Below are 24,218 nucleotides of genomic sequence, written 5' to 3' on the forward strand. Positions count from 1 at the left end.
TTGACCTTGTTCGGTGTTTGCTTACAATAAACACCTGCTGACAGATTAGTGTGTGAAATGGAAGAATGATGAATAAATGAATGAATGAATTGTAACCAGATTACTCACCTGTGCCTAGAAAAAACACTTCATATCTCCCATCCACAGCATCCACCTGGTCCACAGCGATGGTGGTGAACCTGTAGTCAACGCCTGAGCGCACCACCAGGGGGCGCTTGTGTATAGGATACACAGGGTGATACATGAGTGGATGCGCACGAATGAAGTTCACAGCCTCGTCTGAGAACGCCTTAGAAGAGTGCAAATTGGGTGTAAACGTACCTCCAGGACACTAGTGAGTAACAGAGCTGTGTTAGATGAATGGCAATGTAGACCGTAATCCTCCTGAGAGATGCAGTCGATACAGACAGAATAAACATCATAAAGATTTTTTTTAGCTCATACATAAATGTGTGCAACTCACAGTTCCAGGTCGAGGGTAGGGGATCTTTCCTGTGTACATTGTCCATTGATAGTTGTGGCCATGTTTGTGGGCAAAAGGTCCATTGAATACGTTACGTATATCAGCCATAGAGTAAACACACACAGCTGATCCCTTAAAAACAGACCTGAGACAGATATATGAAACTAAGCTGAGCACATGTGACAATTTTATTTTTACACGTAAGGTAAAAATTTGTGATCTTTACCCTGCAGTGGAGAAAATGGCATAAACCATAGGGTTACGCTCATCCTGGGTGGGCTGAATAAAGACGTCTCCTGAAATGGAGAAGCATCATTTAGCAGGTCAACATCAAAAATGAGACCACTGTTTAAAAATTTAGCTTAGATCAGTATATGATTTGGGTCAGTCTGGTCTGGCTAGTGTTAGGCTGGTCTAGCTGGTTGGCTGGATTGTGTTAGAACCAGCCTGGGATGGGTTTCCCAAAAGCCTCTTAATGCTAAGAGCATCTTAACTAGGAGAGAGAGTGTTCATTGTGATGCTCAGGCTACCATTTAACAATGATCTTTGTGCTACGATGCTTTTGTTAACTCAGCACTGTCCAGCAAGAACTACTCTGGGGTGGGTTTCCTAAAAGCCTCTTAACGCTAAGAGCATCTTAACTAGGAGAGAGAGTGTTCATTGTGATGCTCACTCTACCATTTAACGATGATCTTTGTGCTACGATGCTTTTGGGAAACCCACCCCTGACCAGTTAGAATTAACCACAAGTAGCCTGCCCTGATAGAACCAGCCAATAAGTGTCAAAAACCCTGTAAAGCATCTAATCTTACCAATGGAGCACTTGCATGTGACGTCACAGCCGATCCAGATTGTGACAGACGCCATCTTGTCGGCCAAACGCCATATTTCCGCCGTCTACTTCTGGTTCTACTTCTACCTTTTCTTCTGGAAAACCCTACTATATACAATTCTACTACAACAGCTGCGGCTACAAGCTCTCCCTACCTGTGCACGTTTGTTATGTTTGTGTGTATTTTTGTGTGTTGTTCGTCTGTACCGGACTTCAATATCCACTACAACCGTATGGACTTACTGGACATTGGTTTCCAGCAGAAAATGACGGTTTGTAGCGATTTCCATCGCATGCACAACATTCCGGACGAGATAGCGAGACCAGCGGGGTCTCCGTGGATTGTTATTGGAAGCAAAGCGAAGGAGGCGGCGCCGGGAGAGGAAGCAAAAGCGAGGCTGCAGAGCCGGCCTGTTGACTAAGCTCAGAAAACAGCCACTCAAATCTCCACTGCTAAGCCTCTATCTCTCCAATGCCAGATCCATGGTAAACAAGATGGATGATTTGGAATTACAGCTGGAATTACCTTATTCTATTCTATAATCGGCTGGTCAGTGCTATACTAGATACTGATATAAATAGTGTTAGTACTCAATACTTAAGTGACTTACCCATCCAATGAGGATAGTTATTTTCTTGTTTACAAGATGCCACATCTGAGTCGCTGACAAATCCTGAATTTCTGTAAAGATAACTGTGCAGAGATTTATAAGCACGCAGTGCTTCACCACTGAACAGTGAGGGAAAGTTGATGAGGTAATTATACACGTCCGGGTATTCCGCTGGCAGTTCAACATCCACTGACACGGTCGTGAAAACTCCGTCCGGTAAGCCATAAGGGTCACTAATCTGTAGATCGTTTATTTTAGACATATATCTAGTTATCTGTTCATTAGAAAAATGAGCCGTGAGGACTTCCGGGTTGGATATGGCGTGAGCGGCAAGGCGTTGTTGTGGCTCCCTAATCTTTACTTTATATTTTCTTGTTTACCCCATTAATATCTAGTATTATCGTTTACAACAGTAAGTTAAAGCAAGTCTTGAAAGAATAGACCATTTTAATTATGTCTAAAAAGCCTCTTCGCGACAGAAAACCGAATGATAAAGAGACTCCTAATTTGACGACAAGCAAGACTAGCCAAACCTCAAGTATGGAGCTAACCGAGCAGTTTGAAAAACTCCGCTCTGCGCTTCTTTCAGAACTTACTCAATCTATTCACACGGTCATAAAGCAGGACCTTGATGCAGCTTTATCTCCTCTTAATTCTACGTTAAGCCAAGTGAAATCGTTATACGAGTCACATGAGGAGCGGATTGGTGGAATCGAGGCTACTCTTGACCAAAGCGAACATAGACTTTCTCTCATCGAAGCTAAACTTGCCGCTGTTCAGTCTGAAAACACCTGGCTGAAGGATAAAGTTGATGATTTGGAAAACCGTTCTCGCAGGCTCAACTTAAGAGTGGTTGGCATTCCGGAGAGGGTGGAGGGTTCTAACCCAGTCGCTTTTATGACACATTTCTTCGAAGAACTATTTGGGAAAGATTTTTTCCAGACCCCCCTCGTTCTCGCTCGTGCCCATCGGCTCGGACCACTTGCCACATCAGAAGCGAGCGGTAACCAACGCCCACGAGTTTTCATCGTTGCATTCCACAACTATCAAGATAAACAACGGATTTTTACACACAGACGTCAACGAGAGATGGCCTTTCGGGGCCACAGGATTTTCCTTCACGAAGATGTCAGCGCTGAACTGGGACGCAAGCAAGCGGCCTTTAAGGAGGTGAAGGCTCTACTCTATGCAAAGAAGGTCAAGTTTAGGATGGTGTACCCAGCTCGTCTCCGAGTGTCGTTCAACAATACGGAGTTGTGTTTCGATACTCCTGGAAAGGCGATGAACTTTTATCACGAACATTGGGGTTCCAGCACCTCTGGTGCATCAGAATCTCTTGACTAAGGTAACATAACCTAGTGTTAGCCTAAACCGTGAACAGTGTGTGGTGCATTTTGTTTTGAAAGACGTTTTAAAGTGCATTGGACTCTGTTATTATGGACCACGCACAAATCGTTCTTCTCCCTCCTAAAGTCGATATCAAGTTGAATGATTTTGGTTTTCTGTGATTATTAGCATGCCACTATAGCTTAATCAGCCTACTATGAGGGAGAAACATTGGCTGGGCTTGGCTCAGTTTCGTTTTGAAACCTAGACCTTTATTTTTTAATTTTTCTTAGAGCTTGGGTTGTTTTCTACTTAACTCTTTCCTCATCTTATAATGGGGCATTTAGATTATTAAACACTCAACATGTATGGGGTTCTGTTTTACATACGGCCTTGGGAGCCACTTAAGTGTTTTTTCTTTGTGTGTGTGTGTCAACTTTGTTTCTTAGGCGATGTCAAATCGGATAGTCTTTAGATTGGTTAAGCCTGCGATCCTCCTCAGGTTCTTTAATAGAGGTGGATCTAGGAAAGTGTTCTTGTTTGAGTTGTTTCTGTTTTTTTACTTTTTTTTATTATTTTTTACATTACTTTTAGTTTTCTCCCCCCTTTTTTTTAGTTCTTACAATGCTAATAGTAAGCCTAGGACTCAAGCCTACAGTATATTACAGTCATACTTGGCCTATGTAATGTGTGATATCCTTTCTCACTCTACTGACATCTCTACACCTCTTTTAGGTCCCTTTAACAAAATGTGTCATCACTTCTTTTATATTTTTCATCCATTACTACCCTTGACAAAATGAATAGCAGCCCAGTAGTACGTTTTGTTTCATGGAATGTTAAGGGACTAAATGGTCCAATTAAACGCTCTAGAATTTTCTCCTACCTTAAATCTCTCAATGCTGATATACTGTTTCTACAGGAGACACATTTACGAGTAAAGGATCACATTCGTTTACGTAAAGCTTGGATTAGCCAAGTCTATCACTCCAGACACGATGGTAGTTCAAAAGGGGTTGCCATCCTAATTAATAAAAAAGTGCAGTTTACACCGACAGAGGTCATCACTGATACTCTTGGTCGTTTTATCATAATTTGTGGATGTCTTTTTCATACCAGAGTTATTCTTGTAAACCTTTATGCCCCTAATTGGGATGACACAGACTTTGTGAATAAACTGTTATCAACGCTCCCAAATTTAGACACTCATAAGCTTATTTTGGGAGGTGATTTAAATTGTGCAATTAATCCTGTATTAGACAGATCATGCTCCAAAACATCAACCCCTTCAGGCATGGCAAAGGCATTCTCTGCTTTCATGGCTCAAAGTGGTTGTATAGATCCATGGCGATTTCTCAACCCAAATTTGAAACGGTTCTCCTTTTTTTCTCCAGTGTACCACTCCTTCTCGCGTATAGATTATTTCTTTGTTGACAGTTCATTCATTCCTTCAATAAAAACAGCCGATTACTTAGCTATCATCATTTCCGACCACGCCCCGGTTGTTCTGGATATTTCCTTCGCTCTGAATATGAAGCAACGTCCATTATGGAAACTAGATCCTCTTTTGCTATCTGAGGAGGACTTTTGCAAATTCCTGGCAACCAGTATAGATGTTTATATTGCCATAAATAAAACTGATCAGATCTCATACTCTACGCTCTGGGACTCACTTAAAGCCTACCTTAGGGGGCAAATCATTTCATATACAGCCTTTAAAAATAAGGAGCGTTCTAAGGAGATATCGGGCTTAACTGAATCTATAAGTAAGCTTGACCAGCTCTTCTCTGAGTCACCTAATGCAGAGTTGAACAAGAAACGGATAGATTTGCAAGCTAAATTGAACATTTTAACCACTAAACATGCAGAACAACTTTTGTTTAAAACTAGAGGGACTTTCTATGAATATGGAGATAAATCCAGTCGTTTACTTGCTCATCAATTAAAACGCCAGGCTGCATCTCGTCTTATCCCTCAAGTAACGGATGAACATGGTACATTAATTTCAGACCCTAAACACATAAATGACATATTTGTCACTCATTTCATCTCACTTTACACCTCTAATTTCCCTACAGATACCACCCCTATGATGACTTTTCTGAATAAAATGAAAACCCCTTCCCTTAGTCACTCTGATGCATCTACCCTTGAACGAAATTTAGAGATAGAGGAGGTCCTCAATGCCATTATGGCCATGCAGAACAGAAAAACTCCAGGCTTGGATGGGTACCCTGTCGAGTTTTATAAAAAGTTTAAAGACCAGCTTGCCCCACTCCTCATGGCAGTTTTTACTGAATCATTGGAGAGAGGTTCCTTACCCCCCACATTTTCTCAAGCATCCATCTCACTTATTCTCAAGAAAGATAAAGATCCCACCCATTGTGGTTCTTATCGTCCGATATCTCTTTTAAATGTGGATGCAAAGATCCTAGCTAAAATTTTGGCCCGCCGGATGGAGAATTTTCTTCCAACAATCATCTCTGAAGATCAAACTGGTTTTATTAGAGGTCGGCATTCTTTCTCGAATGTACGTCGCCTTATCAATATAGCATATACAAAAAATACAGACTGTCTGCCTGAAGCAATTATTTCTTTAGACGCAGAGAAAGCGTTCGACAGGGTCGAGTGGAAGTATTTATTTGCAGCATTGAATAAATTTGGCTTTGGTAAAAATTTCATTTCGTGGATTAAGCTCTTGTATAAGGATCCACAAGCAAGCGTGCAAACCAATGACTTGAGATCAGTTTTTTTTCCCTTGAATAGAGGCACAAGACAAGGTTGCCCACTCTCCCCACTCTTGTTTGCCATTGCGATTGAACCACTTGCCATAACCTTACGAACCACAACAGCATTTCAGGGTATAGTAAGAGGGGGGTTGGAACACAGGGTTTCATTGTATGCCGATGATTTGTTGCTATATGTCAGCCATCCAACCACCTGCGCAGCTAAAATTGTTTCCATATTAGAAGAGTTTGGGAGATTTTCTGGATATAAACTGAATTTGCAGAAAAGCGAATGTTTCCTACTAGATTCTCCAGCACCATCTGGACAAGCACCATCTGGACAAACACCTTCCCTTCCTTTTCACATTTCTGGTTCAGGTTTCAAATATCTAGGAGTTAAGATTACGAAGTCCTTCACTTCCCTTTCGTCAAATTTTACAGCACTAGTTAATCAAACGAAGGATGACTTCAAAAGATGGTCTGCTTTACCTCTTACTTTAGCAGGCCGTATAAATACTGTAAAGATGACGGTTCTCCCAAAGTTTTTATACCTCTTTCAGTGTTTACCTTTCTTTCGACTGCTAGGTCAAGCTGTGACCTCATTTATTTGGGGCAATCAAGTACCGAGAGTTAAGGTGAATCTTTTACAAAGGCAACGAAGTGTAGGTGGATTAGCCTTGCCCAGTTTTATCCATTACTACTGGGCTGCAAATGTCCAGAAGATACTTTATTGGTTACACGCCGCTAACACAGACTGGTGTATTTTGGAAGAACAATCATGTAGACATTCAAGCCTTAGGGCTTTAATTTACTCATCCTTACCTTTAAAGCCTTCTCGCTTCTCCTCTAATCCTATAGTTTTGTCCACACTAAAAATTTGGAACCAGTTTCGTTCACATTACAAATTTCTTTCTGCCTCTATCCTCGGCCCCATTCACAATAATCACTTATTTCCTCCATCTACCATGGACTCGTCATTCATGGAGTGGTGGAAGAGGGATATTTACTGTTTCCAGAGCCTTTACAGCTCCAAGACCATGGACAGTTTTGAAGATCTACAGAAAGAACATAATCTACCCAGACAATTATTCTTTCAGTATCTCCAAATACGACATTTTCTCAAAACTAGTTTCCCCTTTTTCCCCAATCTACCAACACTGGGAGCCTGGGAAGACTTAACTCTTTTAAAACCAGAAAGAGGTATAATTTCTGTTATATATCAGAAACTGTTGTCTTTGGATGACCACAATTTAGCCAGAATTCAGTCTAAGTGGGAAGATGAGTTAGGAATGGAGCTGGGAGACTATTGGGACTGTGCGCTTACAAAAGTTAATTCATCATCATCCTGTGCACGCTTGGCTCTTATTCAGTTCAAAGTCTTACATAGAGTACATTATAGTAAAGCCAAATTGGCTGAAATATATCCAGGAGTGGATGCAAGCTGTAATAGGTGTTCCTTTTCTCCAGCTAATCTTACACACAGTTTTTGGTCCTGTCCTTCCCTTGAAAGATACTGGTCTGGAGTGTTTGGGACTTTGTCTGAGGCACTCAATATATCCATTGAACCAAACCCCTTAACTGCAATTTTTGGTGTTCCGGCGGACACAGTTTCAAAGACTCATTCTGATGTCATTGCTTTTACCTCACTGCTCGCCCGCCGTAGAATTCTCTTAGGATGGAAATCTTCTACACCCCCTTCACTAGCCCGATGGCTGGAGGATACTATGCTTTTTCTTAAATTAGAAAAGATTAAATTTACTCTTAGAGGGTCAATGAAAAAATTTTACTTGAGATGGCAACCCCTTATCACTTATTTTGATAAGTTAAAAGAACTAAAGGCTGAATCCATATAGCTTATGTTACCTTCCCATGATCTTTTTGAGTGTGTAGGTCTAGTACATATGAAGCTGCTCTTGAACACCTGGGCTTATTCAATTATTGTTGTTGTTGTTGTTATTATTATTATTTTTTTTAAATCCTTGTTTCCCCAAATTATTATTATTATTTTACTTTATTTTTTATTCTTTTCTTGGCTTGAAATTTACTTTATTGTTTATTGCTGTTCTATGTTATATAAAAGGAAATAAGGTGGAAACTGCTTTTTACTATCTTTGTCTTAGTAGACAATGTCTACTTTACCCTCTGTATCACTCTGGTTTTCATCAATAAACAGATTGCCAAAAAAAAAAAAAGAAAAATGAGCCGTGTAGTCCGTCGGTTGAAATTGATCCATTCTGTACACGAGTGCAGCAGTATTCAGCGGTGTTTTTTACCGACAAGATGGCGGCTGTGTACTTTCCGGTCACGTGACTGCAAGATCTCTATTAGAACCAGCCTGTAAGTGTCTAAATCATCTCTAAAACTATGATAGCACATCATCTAGAACCATTCTGCTCATCTAGAACCAGCCTGGGGTGGGTTTACCAAAAGCCTCTTAACCCTAAGAGCATCTTAATTAGGAGAGTGTTCATTGTGCTGCGCACTCTACCATTTAACGATGATCTTTGTGCTATGATGCTTTTGGGAAACTCAGCACTGATCAGTTAGAACGAACCTCATCAATCAGAATCAGGCTGCAACTCATCTCATCTCATTATCTCTAGCCACTTTATCCTGTTCTACAGGGTCACAGGCAAGCTGGAGCCTATCCCAGCTGACTACGGGCGAAAGGCGGGGTACACCCTGGACAAGTCGTCAGGTCATCACAGGGCTGACACATAGACACAGACAACCATTCACACTCACATTCACACCTACGGTCAATTTAGAGTCACCAGTTAACCTAACCTGCATGTCTTTGGACTGTGGGGGAAACCGGAGCACCCGGAGGAAACCCACGCCGACACGGGGAGAACATGCAAACTCCGCACAGAAAGGCCCTCGCCAGCCACAGGGCTCGAACCCAGACCTTCTTGCTGTGAGGCGACAGCACTAACCACTACACCACCATGCCGCCCGGGGCTGAAACTGTCAAAAAAAAATCTAACCTGGGCAGCTAGTACCAACTTGATCAGCAAGAAGTAGTCTGGCCTGAAACCAAAACCCCTCTATGGCTATCAAACCAGACTAGGTAGAACTGTCTGTCTGACCAACAGAATGAGCCTGCAAATGTCCAAAAGCTTCCTAAAACCATCAAAACTGACCAGTCTGACTACTTTTACCAGTCTGATGAGCTAGAACCAGCCTGCACATGTCCAAAATCCCTCTAAAACCAAAAAGTCAAACCAGTTAGAACCAGCCTGAACAGGTTCAACAAGTGTCCAGAGCTCCACTAAACCAACAAACCTGACCAGCTTAACCAGGTGAGGCTGGAGACAAGCTAAAGCCATCTTACTGGCCCAGGCTGTTTTTTTTTTTAAATAACAGGGATAGTATCACATGAATATCCTATTCATTAAATTATGAAATGCATTTAATTTACTCACTCAGCTCATCAAAGTAGGTCTCCACACCATCCTCACCCATCACGGAGCACACCAGCCTGGCTTTTAGAAACGTTGTCCACTTGTTAACTAGAGATTTTTGGCCTCCCTCATCATTCTGATAACACAAACACATTCACACTCACTTCATTCTGCTTAAAAGGCAGATATTTGAGAAGAATCAACTCCATCCTAACGAATGATCTGTCAATTCCAGGCAGCTTACATGCTACCTGCTTGTCAACTGCAACATCAAATTCTTTATAAATTTCACATTATGGATGAGATTCTGTTGCTCATAAGCTAAATGCTGTGAATGATATTTCATCAAACCAGAGATTAATTCTTCTTACAATTTGTTTGTTTTTTACAATTTCATTGTTCAAAAATTTCAACTGGGCAATATATCTACAGCCTTGATGTTTATAACAATTCAAGTGTCAGATTCGTTAATTTTCTGTGCTCCATGAATAAACACTCTACGATTAAAATCATGGAGTATATCTTTAACCTCTGGTATTTGGTTAATTTGGACCGCACCAGACACACTCGCCCCACTCTGGCCAACACACTGGGGCTCGCTGTCCCTCCAGAGTCCAGACTCTTCTCCCGGAAGAAAAAGTAGAGCTTGTCATCATTCTTCTCAGAGCTGTCAGGAATCTGCTTTATTTGAATGAACACTGGTTCTAAAATAGAGACAGAGAGGAAGTGAGAAAAAAGAAGGAAACGAAGACCAGGAATTTAATTTTTCATCTCATCTCATTATCTCATCTCATCTCATTATCTCTAGCCGCTTTATCCTCTTCTACAGGGTCGCAGGCAAGCTGGAGCCTATCCCAGCTGACTACGGGCGAAAGGCGGGGTACACCCTGGACAAGTCGCCAGGTCATCACAGGGCTGACACATAGACACAGACAACCATTCACACTCACATTCACACCTATGGTCAATTTAGAGTCACCAGTTAACCTAACCTGCATGTCTTTGGACTGTGGGGGAAACCGGAGCACCCGGAGGAAACCCACGCGGACACGGGGAGAACATGCAAACTCCACACAGAAAGGCCCTCGCCGGCCACGGGGCTCGAACCTGGACCTTCTTGCTGTGAGGCGACAGCGCTAACCACTACACCACCGTGCTACCCAAATTTAATTTTTATTTATCATAATAATATTAATGATGGGCGGCACGGTGGTATAGTGGTTAGCGCTGTCGCCTCACAGCAAGAAGGTCCGGGTTCGATCCCCGTGGCCGGCGAGGGCCTTTCTGTGTGGAGTTTGCATGTTCTCCCCGTGTCTGCGTGGGTTTCCTCCGGGTGCTCCGGTTTCCCCCACAGTCCAAAGACATGCAGGTTAGGTTAACTGGTGACTCTAAATTGACCGTAGGTGTGAATGTGAGTGTGAATGGTTGTCTGTGTCTATGTGTCGGCCCTGTGATGACCTGGCAACTTGTCCAGGGTGTACCCCGCCTTTCGCCCGTAGTCAGCTGGGATAGGCTCCAGCTTGCCTGCGACCCTGTAGAAGGATGGAGCGGCTGGAGATAATGAGATGAGATGAGATATTAATGACGTTCCATTTATAACAATACATGAAATGTCTGATTAACATTTTATGGGGTTTTTTTGCTTTGTTTTCACATTCACTTTTTTGTTTTTTAATTTTATTCATTCATTCATTCATGGCTAACGTAATTCAGTCAGTTGTAGGGATGCAACCGAATATGAATACATGATTTGGATTGAACAAATAACATGTACTACACATATTGATACCATGAGTTGGCTTAGTGGTTAACGTGTCTGCCTCTCGCTCAGGAGATTGCAAGTTCTATTCACGGGCAGGTCATACCAAAGACCATAAAAATGGTACCTGCTGTCTGGCAAGGCATGCTGCAATACAGATGTGAGTGGGGAGTCAAACTCTTGTGGTTACCAGAGGACTAGCCCCCCACTGTAACCCTAGAAGCTGAAGGCTATGGAGATTGCTGCTGCTGTGTGGGAATAGTCTGGCTAACGCAACTTCAAAGCTCTGCGAGCATAAGTTTGCAACAGCCCCCCGTGTTGTGTCACACTTAGGATGGGCAGGCCCAGGCTAGTGTGGGAAGGGACTTTGACACATATTGATATGAATAGAAGTACTAGATTTAATTTAAATCTGTTTGTTTGTAACCTTGCCAGAAAAGTTTAAAGGCATTAGACTAGAGGTGTTCATCAGGACTGGGATCCCACAGGAGGCAACAAAAGAATTGTGCAATCAGGAGGTGTTTACTTTAATAAGGGCTTGAGCAAGCAGTCCGATATAAAGCTCTTGGCACAAAGAAAGGTAATGTTCATTAACATGTATGTGTGGCGCTACATTATACAGAATCCTTAGTAACTGCCTGGTCAGGGTAGCAGTAGTTTAAATTAGGCTACTTGTTTGTTTGTACTGTGTTAAACAGAACCAACTAATTTTGTTAAAATATATCACATACAGGTAAAAACTAAACTGTGAGTAAACTCACTATAGAATACCCCCCGCTTACGAACCTGTCATCATATATCGCCATATGTAAGGGAATAAGTTGAATATTTTCCTTCATGCACATCTTCAGATGGTATACTGCAACTGTGTAAAGTTTCATCAAAATCCATCAAACCGTTTAGGAGGAGTTGCGCTTACAAGACACTTGGACAGATGGACAGGGTGATTCCTATATACCCTCCCCACCCAAACTTTGTTTGCGGGGAGTATAATAAATACACAAGCAGGATTAATTGAGACTGATTATAGACATGAGTGATGTAGCTGAGGCTGATGAACTGTCAGAGTCATAGTTCACAGACCATGCTGACAGTGCTGGCATTTCTACCATGAGGTTTTTCCTCCAGTGTTTCCAGTAATAGGGTTTAGTCTACACCCACTTCAGGTTTAAATCCAAATATAGATATGATGAATATCCTGAGCACTAAACTGATACAGATATGGACCTGCGTTACGCCCCTAGTCAGTAGTATTTAGTTGGCAGGTGAGTGAAATAGCCTATTTACATTGAAGCGGATATACAGTTCACGTCACAAATCCATATCTACAACAGGCCTGTGTAAATTTTTTGTCAATTCAATTTACCAAATACTTACCATTGAGCCACTTGGAGTCATACTGCTCTGTTCTAATAGCTGGCCTACTCCCCATCATCCTAAAGATGGCTGGGTCAGTGGCCATGAAGTCCACGTGCACACCAGCATACAGGTTACCATCTGAAATGAGCAGGATAGCAAAGACAGAAAAAGAGGAAATTGGACATTAGCATGTGCTTTGTGTACAGTACAGCGATTGAGAAGACAAACTTTAGCTGTACTTTGCTGGAATAGACTCACTGATGAGAGCAGCCACATCTTCATGATTTGGGTCGTAGGAGCATTTACCCTTTCCTGAATCCATATATCCAGGGACAAGCCTAAAGAGGTAGTCCTACAGAGATAAAAGGGGAGGGGCATTTGAAAGGCTTTTAATAATTTAGATATAGGCTGTGCTTGTGTGTATGTGTGTGTATATGTATGTAAGTGTGTGTATAGGTGTGTACAACTACCTCAGCTCTCCAGCCTCTACTGATGAAGGTACAGATGGGTCTGTAAGCTCCAGTGCCACATGTGTACAGATGAGTTCTGTTCCATGGCTCGATCATCCGTACAAAGTTGGCACACTCCCCCTGGGAAACAGATATACACAAACATGCATGCTTTCAGGTTAGATATGTTTCACTTGTATGGATATTCTACAAGAGAGTGCAAAAGTCTGCATACTCTTAGTACAAAATGGACCAATTTTGTTTATAGGAATCAGGTGCCAGATGTATGCACATCAGGAGGTGCCGAGCAAATCGCAACAAAATGTGCTCACAGTGCATCTGAAGTTAATGCTCAATTTACGACGGCTGTAACTCGTAATGCAAATTGTGTAATTTGTGTGTTAAAAGCTGCTATGAAGAGGAGGTAAACCTAGCAACGATAATGTGTTCATAAATAAAGTTCTCACTACATAAAGACTTTTGTGTCAGAGCAAGTAAATGGCATGGAGGCCATTAAAAGCTAATCTGACATTTAATTACCAATTGTTTTTAATGAAAAGACAACTGTGTACAGAATAAGCTAATTTGTATAAGTGTGCAATCAAACTGCACTTCATTTTTGTAATTGACTGAGACCATAGCATTTGTAAAAGTCACAAAAATCTGTGTTTAATGTGTTGAGTGATGTGACAGAAAACATGATGGTATGTGCTATGACCAGGGTTGTTACACCGATGGCAAAATCAGCTCAACTGAAAAGCAGTATTAAAAGATGTTTCACCAAGACATATAGGAGGTTTCACCAAGGTCCTAAAACATTCTTCTTCTTCTTTCAGCTGCTCCTGTTCAGGGTGCAGCTGAAAGAAGAAGAACGTATACTCTGGGATCTGTTCCACATATTCGATTTAGCATAGGTTTTATACCGGATGCCCTTCCTGACACAACTCTCCCCAATCTATTTGGGCTTGGGACTGGCACTAATTATGCACTGTCTTGGACAACCCCAGTGGCTGGGTATTTTACCTAATCTGCAAGTCTTTGAACTGTAGGGGGAAACCAGAGCACCTGGAGGAAACCCACACAGACACGGGGAGAACATGCAAACGCCACACAGAAAGGCCCCTGTTGGCCATGAGGTTCGAGCCCAGAACCTTCTTGCTGTGAGGCGACAATGCTAACTACTGCACACCGTGCTGCCCTCACCAAGGTCCTAAAATAGTCTCATATTATTACAGATTTAATCATAAATTAAAATTTTTCTATGATAAATAAAAAGAAATGAATAAAAAGTTCTGTGCTGACATTTCAAAATCAGCCCGGTTCTGCAGGAAAACCACACACCTGGCAATATGGCCAATAAAGCTCAAAGCGGCACACATGGCTCTCATTTACAAAACGGACAAAGACAAAAACCAAACGCAAAACCAGCCACCGGCAGTTTTCTAAGTTCAACAAAAAAGTTCTAAGCGAGCAAAATATGTAATCCATTTCCGCACACTTTGCTTTTGTGCTGACTTCTTGCACTTTGCACAATCCTCCCTCAATTACCTCTATATGAGGAAGGGAAGAGCACTTTATTGTGTGTTGCTGAGTTTCGCTTGTAGATCAGATTTCTACATATCAGACAGGGTTTTTCTTGCATAGTGCAACCTAATTATACATAAAACAGGCACAAACAGGTCAGTACATCTGGCCCACTGCATTCAGAGACATACTGAGATAGAATTGACAAAAAAAAAAAAACATTCAGAAGTTAACATCAAGGATTTTTTTATTGTATGGCTTCATCATGGGTGGCACAGTGGTTAGCACTGTCACCTCACAGCAAGAAGGTCCTGGGTTCGAGCCCAGTGGGGGCCTTTCTGTGTGGAGTTTGCATGTTCTCCCCGTGTCAGCGTGGGTTTCCTCCGGGTGCTCCGGTTTCCCCCACAGTCCAAAGACATGCAGGTTAGGTTAACTGGTGGCTCTAAATTGACCATGGGGTGAACGTGAGTGTGAATGGTTGTTTGTCTCTGTGTGTCAGCCTTGCGATGACCTGGTGACTTGTCCAGGGTGTACCCCGCTTCTTGCCCATAGTCAGCTGGGATAGGCTCCAGCTTGCCTGCGATTCTGCACAGGATAAGCAGTGATGGATGGTTTTATCATGTTTTGTGTAGTATGGTGGACCACGGTGAATGTAAATCTTTGCACTTTACTAAATAATCAAGACTCAAATAAAATTTTAGGTTGGTGATGTAACTAACTAACTAACTAACTAACTAACTAACTAACTAACTAAATAAATAAATAAATAAATAAATAAGAACCATCATAGGGTACTAGGTGTAGCCATTAGAAGGGGCAAACTCACATGTCTTCCTTTCCCTGTCATCTGACACTCCCCCTTTCTCTGTGTTGGAGCAGGCCAGTGGATCTATAAAAGAAGAACAGGGAAAACTTTATTCTTGAATACACAGGTCTGTTGTCGGATTTCTCTTCCCTATTCATAAAGATCAGCAAGTTTGGAACTCTTGACAACCATGTACCATGAATATGATGATTATAATAGTTAAGGCAACTGTCTAATATTAAAATGTGCATGAATACACATATCAGCTCTCCTTACAATGAGAGGCTCCTTATTGACGTTCTGCATATCCAAGGAGACGAGGTACTCGCGGCTGCCCAGGTAAAGACGGCCCTGATCCTGGTCCATGTGGAGGATCCGGTAATCACTAGTGTTGAAGGATAAGCTGAAAGGTCTTGCTGTCCGAGTGTCCATTAGCTCTGGCGAGGAATAGAGAGACAGACATGAGACATTTAATTAATAATGCCTGCATTATGAATTAATGTGGTTTTCTGAATAAAACATGAGTAGAACAGTGATTACAGTTTGTTGGTTCAAGCAATTTGTCATCTAAAACCTGAGAATACAGACAAGTTAACAGATTTAATCTAATAATTGTACATTTCTTAATTAAATTATTGAACTAGATTACTGTTTCATATTTGAACCAGTCATGTCTCAGTTTGTGTTCCATTTTCTCTTGGCAGTCTTCATATCCACTGTGCATTAGAATATTGTGTGGTAAATACAGGTTTGTGAGCTTTTTGTCCTTGGATACTCAAAGCATAAGCAAGAAACTTCTTATTTCCAAGCTGCTATTGCTACCTGTAGTAGCCCTCCTAGGACTCAGAACGACTACTGTTCTCAGCTTACATGTGTTTATATGCTTAAGTACTTCAGTCACACCCCATATACGTGAGCCAGAAACACTGTGCAGAACCTGACATCATTGTTCCTTGCTGTCTCTTCCTGAACACAGTGTTCATTGTGTAACAGAAATGAATGTAAAAGTGGGTTAAAGTTCTTTAGTTCTAAAGTTCTTTAAAAGATCTTTAGGTGTTTCACTGGACCCGATTCACTGTTATGAGTTGTAAGAGTAATATTTTAAGATTTTAAGTGCTGACGCACTGTGAAGAGTTGCTTTCTGCAGATGAAGAAATGCATTCTGGGTGATCCCATACATGCCACAGTGTGGATGAATGTAAGAAAAAGTCAAATGTCTACTTATCTGGCAGTTACTGAGCTTATTTATTACATTAACACAGACACACACACACATCTCATCTCATTATCTCTAGCCGCTTTATCCTTCTACAGGGTCGCAGGCAAGCTGGAGCCTATCCCAGCTGACTACGGGCGAAAGGCGGGGTACACCCTGGACAAGTCACCAGGTCATCACAGGGCTGACACAGAGACACAGACAACCATTCACACCTACGGTCAATTTAGAGTCACCAGTTAACCTAACCTGCATGTCTTTGGACTGTGGGGGAAACCGGAGCACCCGGAGGAAACCCACGCGGACACGGGGAGAACATGCAAACTCCGCACAGAAAGGCCCTTGCCGGCCCCGGGGCTCGAACCCAGGACCTTCTTGCTGTGAGGCGACAGCGCTAACCACTACACCACTGTGCCGCCACACACACACACACACATATATATATAAATATATATATATGAGCATCTTCTAGAATCAGCCACAGTTCTTCTGGACACTTTGACTGTCGCACTTTCTTCTTATTTTTGCAGCAAAACCCAGTAGCCTTCATTATGTTTTTGTCTGAAAAGTGTCTCTTATGTAATATGCTGCTTTCTTCACTGACATACAAACATTTTTCTGTCACATTTAATTTTGTGCTGGAAAACTAATCTTTCCAAATCTGAAGTGTTTATGTACTGGTTCCATAATGCAGAAGCCATGAAATAAAAGTCTATAACAAAGTTTGTACCAAAAAAAAAAGAAAAATAAGGTGCCTAAGAGGGCGGCACGGTGGTGTAGTGGTTAGCACTGTCGCCTCACAGCAAGAAGGTTCTGGGTTCGAGTCCAGTGGCCAGTGAGGGCCTTTCTGTGTGGAGTTTGCATGTTCTCCCCGTGTCTGCGTGGGTTTCCTCCACAGTCCAAAGACATGCAGGTTAGGCTAATTGATGGCTCTAAATTGACCGTAGGTGTGAATGGTTGTCTGTGTCTCTGTGTCAGCCCTGTGATGACCTGGCGACTTGTCCAGGGTGTACCCTGCCTTTCGCCCATAGTTGGCTAGGATAGGCTCCAGCTTGCCTGTGACCCTGTAGAACAGGATAAGCAGCTACAAATAATGGATGGATGGGTACCTGAGACTTGCACAGCACTGTATATTCATGCCACTCAGTTCCATTATTTAAATGCCTATCTGTGTATAAATACAGCTGCCTAAAATAGACAAGGCTCCTCCGAATTCATGTTTTTATAGCTTCCTTTTCCTTTGGAGGTCATCACTAACTAAACCATAAGAATGTTTGCTTTACAGAGAAGTCAGGAAATGCGTGTATGACTTGACACCCTTTAATGCTCAAAAAAGAGATATTTTCTGCACCATGACATGGACATGTCACCACAGTAAGAAGACCGGATCTCTGGGCAGACAGGACAGGGTGAGTAAGAGAGGGGAGGCTCCTGAACAATCTGCTTCCATTCTCCTTCCTTTACCATAAACACAGGACATGCAAATGCTGGCAAATCCAAAGCCGTTGAAAGTGGACACTGCTCAGAGTTCAACACAAAATTACAACCATAAAAGGATATGCTAAACAAAGAGGTACAATAGTGACCCGAGTGATGGAACAGATCTTGTCAGGGCTGTTACTAGAAACTTGTTAGATAAGGGGAAAATGCAACTGATTTAGAGCAAACAGAATCTATTTTTAGTTATTTGCATGTCCGCAAGTTCCACATGTGCTTGCACAAGACCTGTGCTGGTAATTATCTTATTTGAGTAACCATGTAGAAAATAAAATGGTAAATGGCTGACCTGGACTTCAACAGGGATTAAGCCTTTTTTTTTAATTATTTGATTTACCTTTTATTTATTTGTTTGTTTGTTTGTTTGTTTGTTTGTTTGTTTGTTTAACACAAAGAATACTACTAAAATCCAGAAAAAGCTTAAACTTTAGGCTTTTACTTTAATTTTTATTAATTTAATTTTTTACATTTTTTTACTTTAATTAGCCTGACTCATGAGCAAAGTGTTGGCCCTGGTGAATGAGGGGACAGAAAACGCACATCCCAGTACTCAGTGCTCACAAAAGTGAAGTGCTCTTGTGCAGCAATTTCTGCTTTGGGTACTGCTCTGCATGCTCATGCCACAGCCTGAGCTTTGAGGATGGACAAAGATTTGCACAATCGTTTTATACAACCCCAATCAGAAAAAGTTGGGACGGTATTGAAAATGCAAATAAAAAAAAAAGAAAGCAGTGATTTCTAAATTTACTTTAACTTGTACTTCATTGCAGACAGTATGAACCCAAGATATTTCATGGGTTGTCTGGTCAATTTCATTTCATTTGTCAATATGCAGCTATTCCTGCGTTTCAGGCCTGCAATACCTTCCAAAAAAAGTTGGGACGGTGGCAATTTCAAGCCAGTAATGAGGTAAAACAATTAAATAATGATATGATTTGAAACAGGTGATGTCAACAGGTGATTGTAATCATGATTTGGTACAAAATCAATATCCAGGAAAGGCTTCGTCTTTGAGGAACAAGGATGGGTTGAGGATCTCCAGTTTGTCAACAAATGCATGCGAAAATTATTGAAATGTTTACAAACAATGTTCCTCAAAGAAAGATAGGAAGGGATTTGGATATTTCACCCTCCACGATGCATAATATCATTAAACGATTCAAGGAATCTGGAGGAATTTTGGAGCATAAAGGGCAAGGGCACAAGCCTAAGCTGAACACCCGTGATCTCCGATCCCTCAGACAGTACTGCATCAAGAACTGTCATTCATCTATAGCTGATATAACCACATGGGCTTGGGATTACTTTGACAAACTTTTGTCAAGCACAACAATACGGAGTTACATTCACAAATGCCAGGTAAAACTTTACTGTGCAAACAGAAAAGCTGATGTTAACTGGGTTCAGAAGCACTATTGACTTCTCTGGGCTCAGCAGCATCTGGGATGGACCATCGCACAGGGGAAACATGTATTATGGTCAGACAAATCAGTATTCCAGGTCTTTTTTGGAGGAAACAGACACCATGTGCTCCAAAGATGAAAGGCCAAAGACGAAAAGGACCACCCAGACTGTTACCAGCAACAAGTCCAAAAGCCAGGGTCTGTCATGGTATGGGGTTGTGTCAATGCCCTTGGCAAAAGTAACTTACACTTCTGTGATGGCAGCATTAATGCAGAAAAGTACACTGAGATTTTAGAGCAATGAATACTGCCTTCAAGACAACATCTTTTCCAGGGATATTTCAACAAGACAATGTAAAACTACATTCTGCACACGTTACAAAGGCATAGCTGTGGAAGAAGAGGGTGCCTGTCCCCTCTGTCCCCAATAGAGAATGTATAGTGAATTTTGAAACAAAAAAATGCCACAACAACAACCCCATACTGTTGCACACCTTAAGACCTGTTTGCAGGAAGAATGGGACGAAATAACACCTGAAATACTGCATCACTTCTTCTCCCTAAACATCTTTTAAGTGTTGTGAGAAGGAATGGCAACATTACAAAGTAGTAATTGTTTTACCATCCCAAGTTATTTGAAAAGCATTGCAAGAATCAAAACTGAAATGTGTTTAGTTTGAAAAAAACAACAATAAAATGTATGAGGTAAAACACAATGCACTGTTGTGTTCTTTTGAGTTCTGATCCTCACGTGTCCATTGTAGGTGCTTTCAGCCATGGACAGGGGTCAGCATTGGTACTCTGACCAGTCTGTGGCTACAGAGCCTCATACGCAGCAAGCTGCAATGCACAGTGTGTTCTGACACCTTTCAATTGACACCTTTCAATGAGCCTCTGGCACCCATGACCCATGGTTGTTCTTCCTTGGAACACTTTTGGTAGGTCCTGGGAACACCCCACAAGACCTGCCATTTTGAAGATGCTCTGACCAGTCATTTAGTTATCACAATTTGACCCTTGTCAAAGTCACTCAGATCCTTAGGTGGGGTTTACATTAGACCGTATCAGCAGATCATCAGATTAACGTTTTTAAAAACGATTAGCGTGCACACAGCAACGCCAATACACGATTCGCGTGCACACAGCAACGCCAATACACGGATACGCTAATCATATGACTAATTAGACGGCACGTAAGTTGAAATGTAATGTGTAAATTTCTCCTCAGCGCCTCAGCTCCGCAGGCATCCTGCGCTCCAAATCACTCCGCCCTGAACAGCGAGTGCCCTCTGGAGGGTGTGCACTCCGGCCCTGCGCAGCTCACAGAGCGCGCGAGTGAAGCGCACGAGCAGTGATTCGGGACTGAGCCGCTGTGTGTGTGATCCCAGTGCATATTGGGCATGCGCGTCACTTACCACTTGCAAGTGGAAGGATGGCAAGCCTAAAGACAATCATAACTACACAATGGGCATTATTTGCATCAGTATTTGCAGTATTTTCATACTTTTATACTCTTTAATGAAAGGTGATACAAGGCGGAAGTCCGCGCCGTTTTTCAGCGGTCGCGTCACATGACCAACGCCAGCGAATCAGGAAGGTGGATGTCACAGTGACGTTGTCCAATGACGACGTCAACTAGAGCTCAGCACAGCATATCCTCGTATCTCAATGTTTACACAGCACCGTCTCAGATACGAACTGGGTTGAATACGTGGGCCCTGGTGGATTCCCGTTTCCCGGCGTTTTAATGTGAACGGACAGTGCATCTGCGAAGAAAACGAGACAGATACGGTCTAATGTAAACTTGGCCTTTTGCTTTGCCATTTTTCCTACTGCCAACACATCAACTTCAACTTTATCCATCCACCATCTGTAACCACTTATCCTGTGCAGGGTCACGGGAAAGCTGGAGCCTATCCCAGCTGACTATGGGCGAGAGGCGGGGTACATCCTGGACAAGTCACCAAGTAATCGCAGGGCTGACACATAGAGACAAACAACCATTCACACTCACATTCACACCTACGGTCAATTTAGAGTCACCAGTTAACCTAACCTGCATGTCTTTGGACTGTGGGGGAAACCGGAGCACCCGGAGGAAACCCACTCAGACACGAGGAGAACATGCAAACTCCACACAGAAAGGCCCCCCGCTGGCCACTGGGCTCGAACCCAGAACCTTCTTGCTGTGAGGCGACAGTGCTAACCACTACACCACCATGCCGCCCAACTTCAACTTTATTGAATACACCATTAAACATTCACAGTGCTGGTGGAAAAAGGAAGTGAACCCATGGATTTAATAACTGATCAAATGTTTTTTGGTACCAGTAACCTCAAACAAGTGCTTCTGCTAACTGTGGCTCAGACCTGCACAGTGTTCAGGAGGAATTCTGGACCATTCTTCTTCAGGTCAGCCATATTCTTAGGATGTCTGCTGTAAATGACTCTCTACTGGGTTAAGCTCTGAGCTGTGACTGGGCCACTCCAGAAGGTGGAGTTTCTTTTTTTAAGGCATTCTTTTGTAGATTTACTTCAATGTTTAAGGTCATTGTGCTGCTGCATCACCCAACTTCCACTGAGCTTCAGCTGGCAGACAGCCACCCTGATATTATCCTGTAGGATACCTTGATAAACTTGGGAATTCATTTTCTCCTAGATGAGAAAGCTGTCCCAGCCCTGACGCACCAAACCACCATACTTCACCGTAGGGATGGTGTTTTCATGGGCCCTTTTTAAAGCATATATAGCACTCTTTGGTCTTCCCTAATAATTCAACTTTTGTTTCATCAGTCCACAAAATATTTCCCCAGTAGCTTTGTCAAGTGTCAAAGTGTTCTTTGGCAAACTTCAGGCATGCAGCAATGTCTTTTTTTTTTTAGAACAGAGGCTTCTTCCATGGTGTCCTGCCATAGACGCCCTGACTGTTACATGTTTTGCTTATAGTAGACTCGTGAACACAGATATTAGCCAGTTCCAATGATTCCTTCAAGCCTTTAGCTGTTAGGGTTTTTCTTTACCTCACCGGGGAGCTTTTGGAGTACTCTTGGCTGGGTGCCCTCTTCTAGGGAGATTAGCCACAGTACTAAATCATCTCATTTGCCTAACTGTGGACTGATGAATATCTAAACTCTTTGATATAGCTTTGTAACCCTTTCCAGCTTTGTGCAAATCAATTCTTGATCTTAGGTTTTATGAGCTGTCTTTTTTGCAAGGCATGGTTCACATCAGTAGATTCTTCTTCTGAAGAGCAAACTCAAAATGCTTCAGTGTCAAAGTAGCTCTAACCCACATCTCCAAACTTGTTTCATTGGTTGGACTCCAGATTTGCTAACTCCTGACTCCAGCGAGCCTTTTTTGAAGTCATTAGCCTAAGGGCTTCACATACTTTTTCCAACATACACTGTGAATGTTTGAATGATATATTATTCAGCAGGGACATAATACGGAGATAAATCTTGGACTAGCAAGAGCTAAGACATAAAAAGCTCCAAGACAGATGGCAAGCTGGGCTTCTTCTGTTGAATTAGTAAGTCATATAACGTTAGCTCCCTTTCTATGTCTTATGTTGTTGCACTTGCCTGATGTTTGGCTGTGTTAACAAACTTGTTGACTCACTAGTTTTTGATCATGAGTTGCTTACATTGTGTAACAAACTCATCTATGTGAGCAAATTTAAGCTGCCCAGTGACCACAGTGCCTACAGAATACGATTGTCAGAGAATTTAATGTTACCATGCTTTCATATCCTTTAGCTTGGAAAACAAATGCATATGTACAGCTGTCCAGGAGGTCTCAAAGCACGACTTATATTTATAACAGTGGCGTAAAAGTGAATTACGCTCCACAACTGTAGGGGAAGCCCAGGAGCAAAAAAAAAACAATTCTTGCATAATGGGGCTTTAATTTTCATGTGATATTGCAGTATTGTGGTATTAATATAGAATATAACATAAGCTGAAATATTTAAAAAAGTTAAATTATATTCATATGCAGGAACTAGTGTTTTGCTACGATTTGTATGAAAAAAAAATCAATAAATGATCCATGTCATTTTTAAAAAATCCAGCTATCGTTTTTGTTTAAACCAAGAATCATTAAGTTTCTACTTGGAATCACTCAGGGCTCTGATACTTTTTAAATTTATTTCTTTATTTTTTTAAACTAGTGTGTACATTTGGCATAAAACTTATTTATACATATCATATAACCATGTCTTGTAAGCAGCATCCTGTATGAGTTTGTTTAGGTATCTTTTCTCTCTTTGTATATTGCCGACTTCCAGTGAATGCATTCACGTGATTTTTGCAAACAGCCTTCCTCCTCTTCAGGCGCCTTCAAGACAAAGGCCATCCCTGTGTCAAACAATGAACAATCCATCTCTGAGAACACAGAACACACATGAGCCAAGCAGAGAATTGGTCTTTTCCGGCCCACTGTTTGTGCTCTAGGGAAGGAGAGTACATAGGGTGGGGAGGTTAGGAGGGGAGGTGTGGGCAATCGATCCTAGAGAGATTGTTCTCATGGTGGGGAATACAGAAGCCTGGGCAAAGTAAGTTTGAGTGGATGAGACGAGAAAGAAGCCAAAGGCCACAGATGAATTTCAGCTGAATTACACGCACTGATGATGAAGGATAGAGGGATCAAACAGTCAATACCGAGCCGATTCCACTGAGCACAAGTAGCTCAACATTTCATGCAAGTTTCATGAAGGGATGGTGTACAAAATGCATAAACAAGGTGATTTGAAGAAATGTCACGTATCTTTCTCAATAACTGCACAAACATTCATGTCAGTTTCCTGTAAATCCCATGGTCTGCATTGTGGTTTGTCAAGAACTCAA

General features: G+C 42.0%; 1 protein-coding gene across 1 annotated transcript in view; it reads right to left on the minus strand.

Moving 5' to 3' along the window:
* sema3ga (sema domain, immunoglobulin domain (Ig), short basic domain, secreted, (semaphorin) 3Ga) overlaps positions 1-24,218 on the minus strand; it is a 52,544-nt gene that overhangs the window by 7,731 nt on the left and 20,595 nt on the right. Inside the window, exons 3-12 of the mRNA XM_060932048.1 lie at positions 15,535-15,695; positions 15,280-15,342; positions 12,951-13,070; positions 12,739-12,832; positions 12,499-12,618; positions 9,921-10,066; positions 9,384-9,498; positions 690-759; positions 464-608; positions 109-331 (exon numbers count right to left, since the gene is read on the minus strand). Of these exons, the coding sequence (XP_060788031.1) occupies positions 109-331; positions 464-608; positions 690-759; positions 9,384-9,498; positions 9,921-10,066; positions 12,499-12,618; positions 12,739-12,832; positions 12,951-13,070; positions 15,280-15,342; positions 15,535-15,695 (1,257 nt within the window). The remainder of the gene's footprint in view (positions 1-108; positions 332-463; positions 609-689; positions 760-9,383; positions 9,499-9,920; positions 10,067-12,498; positions 12,619-12,738; positions 12,833-12,950; positions 13,071-15,279; positions 15,343-15,534; positions 15,696-24,218) is intronic.

Source organism: Neoarius graeffei, chromosome 10 (assembly GCF_027579695.1).
Source record: "Neoarius graeffei isolate fNeoGra1 chromosome 10, fNeoGra1.pri, whole genome shotgun sequence".
Classification (NCBI taxonomy): Eukaryota; Metazoa; Chordata; class Actinopteri; order Siluriformes; family Ariidae; genus Neoarius; species Neoarius graeffei.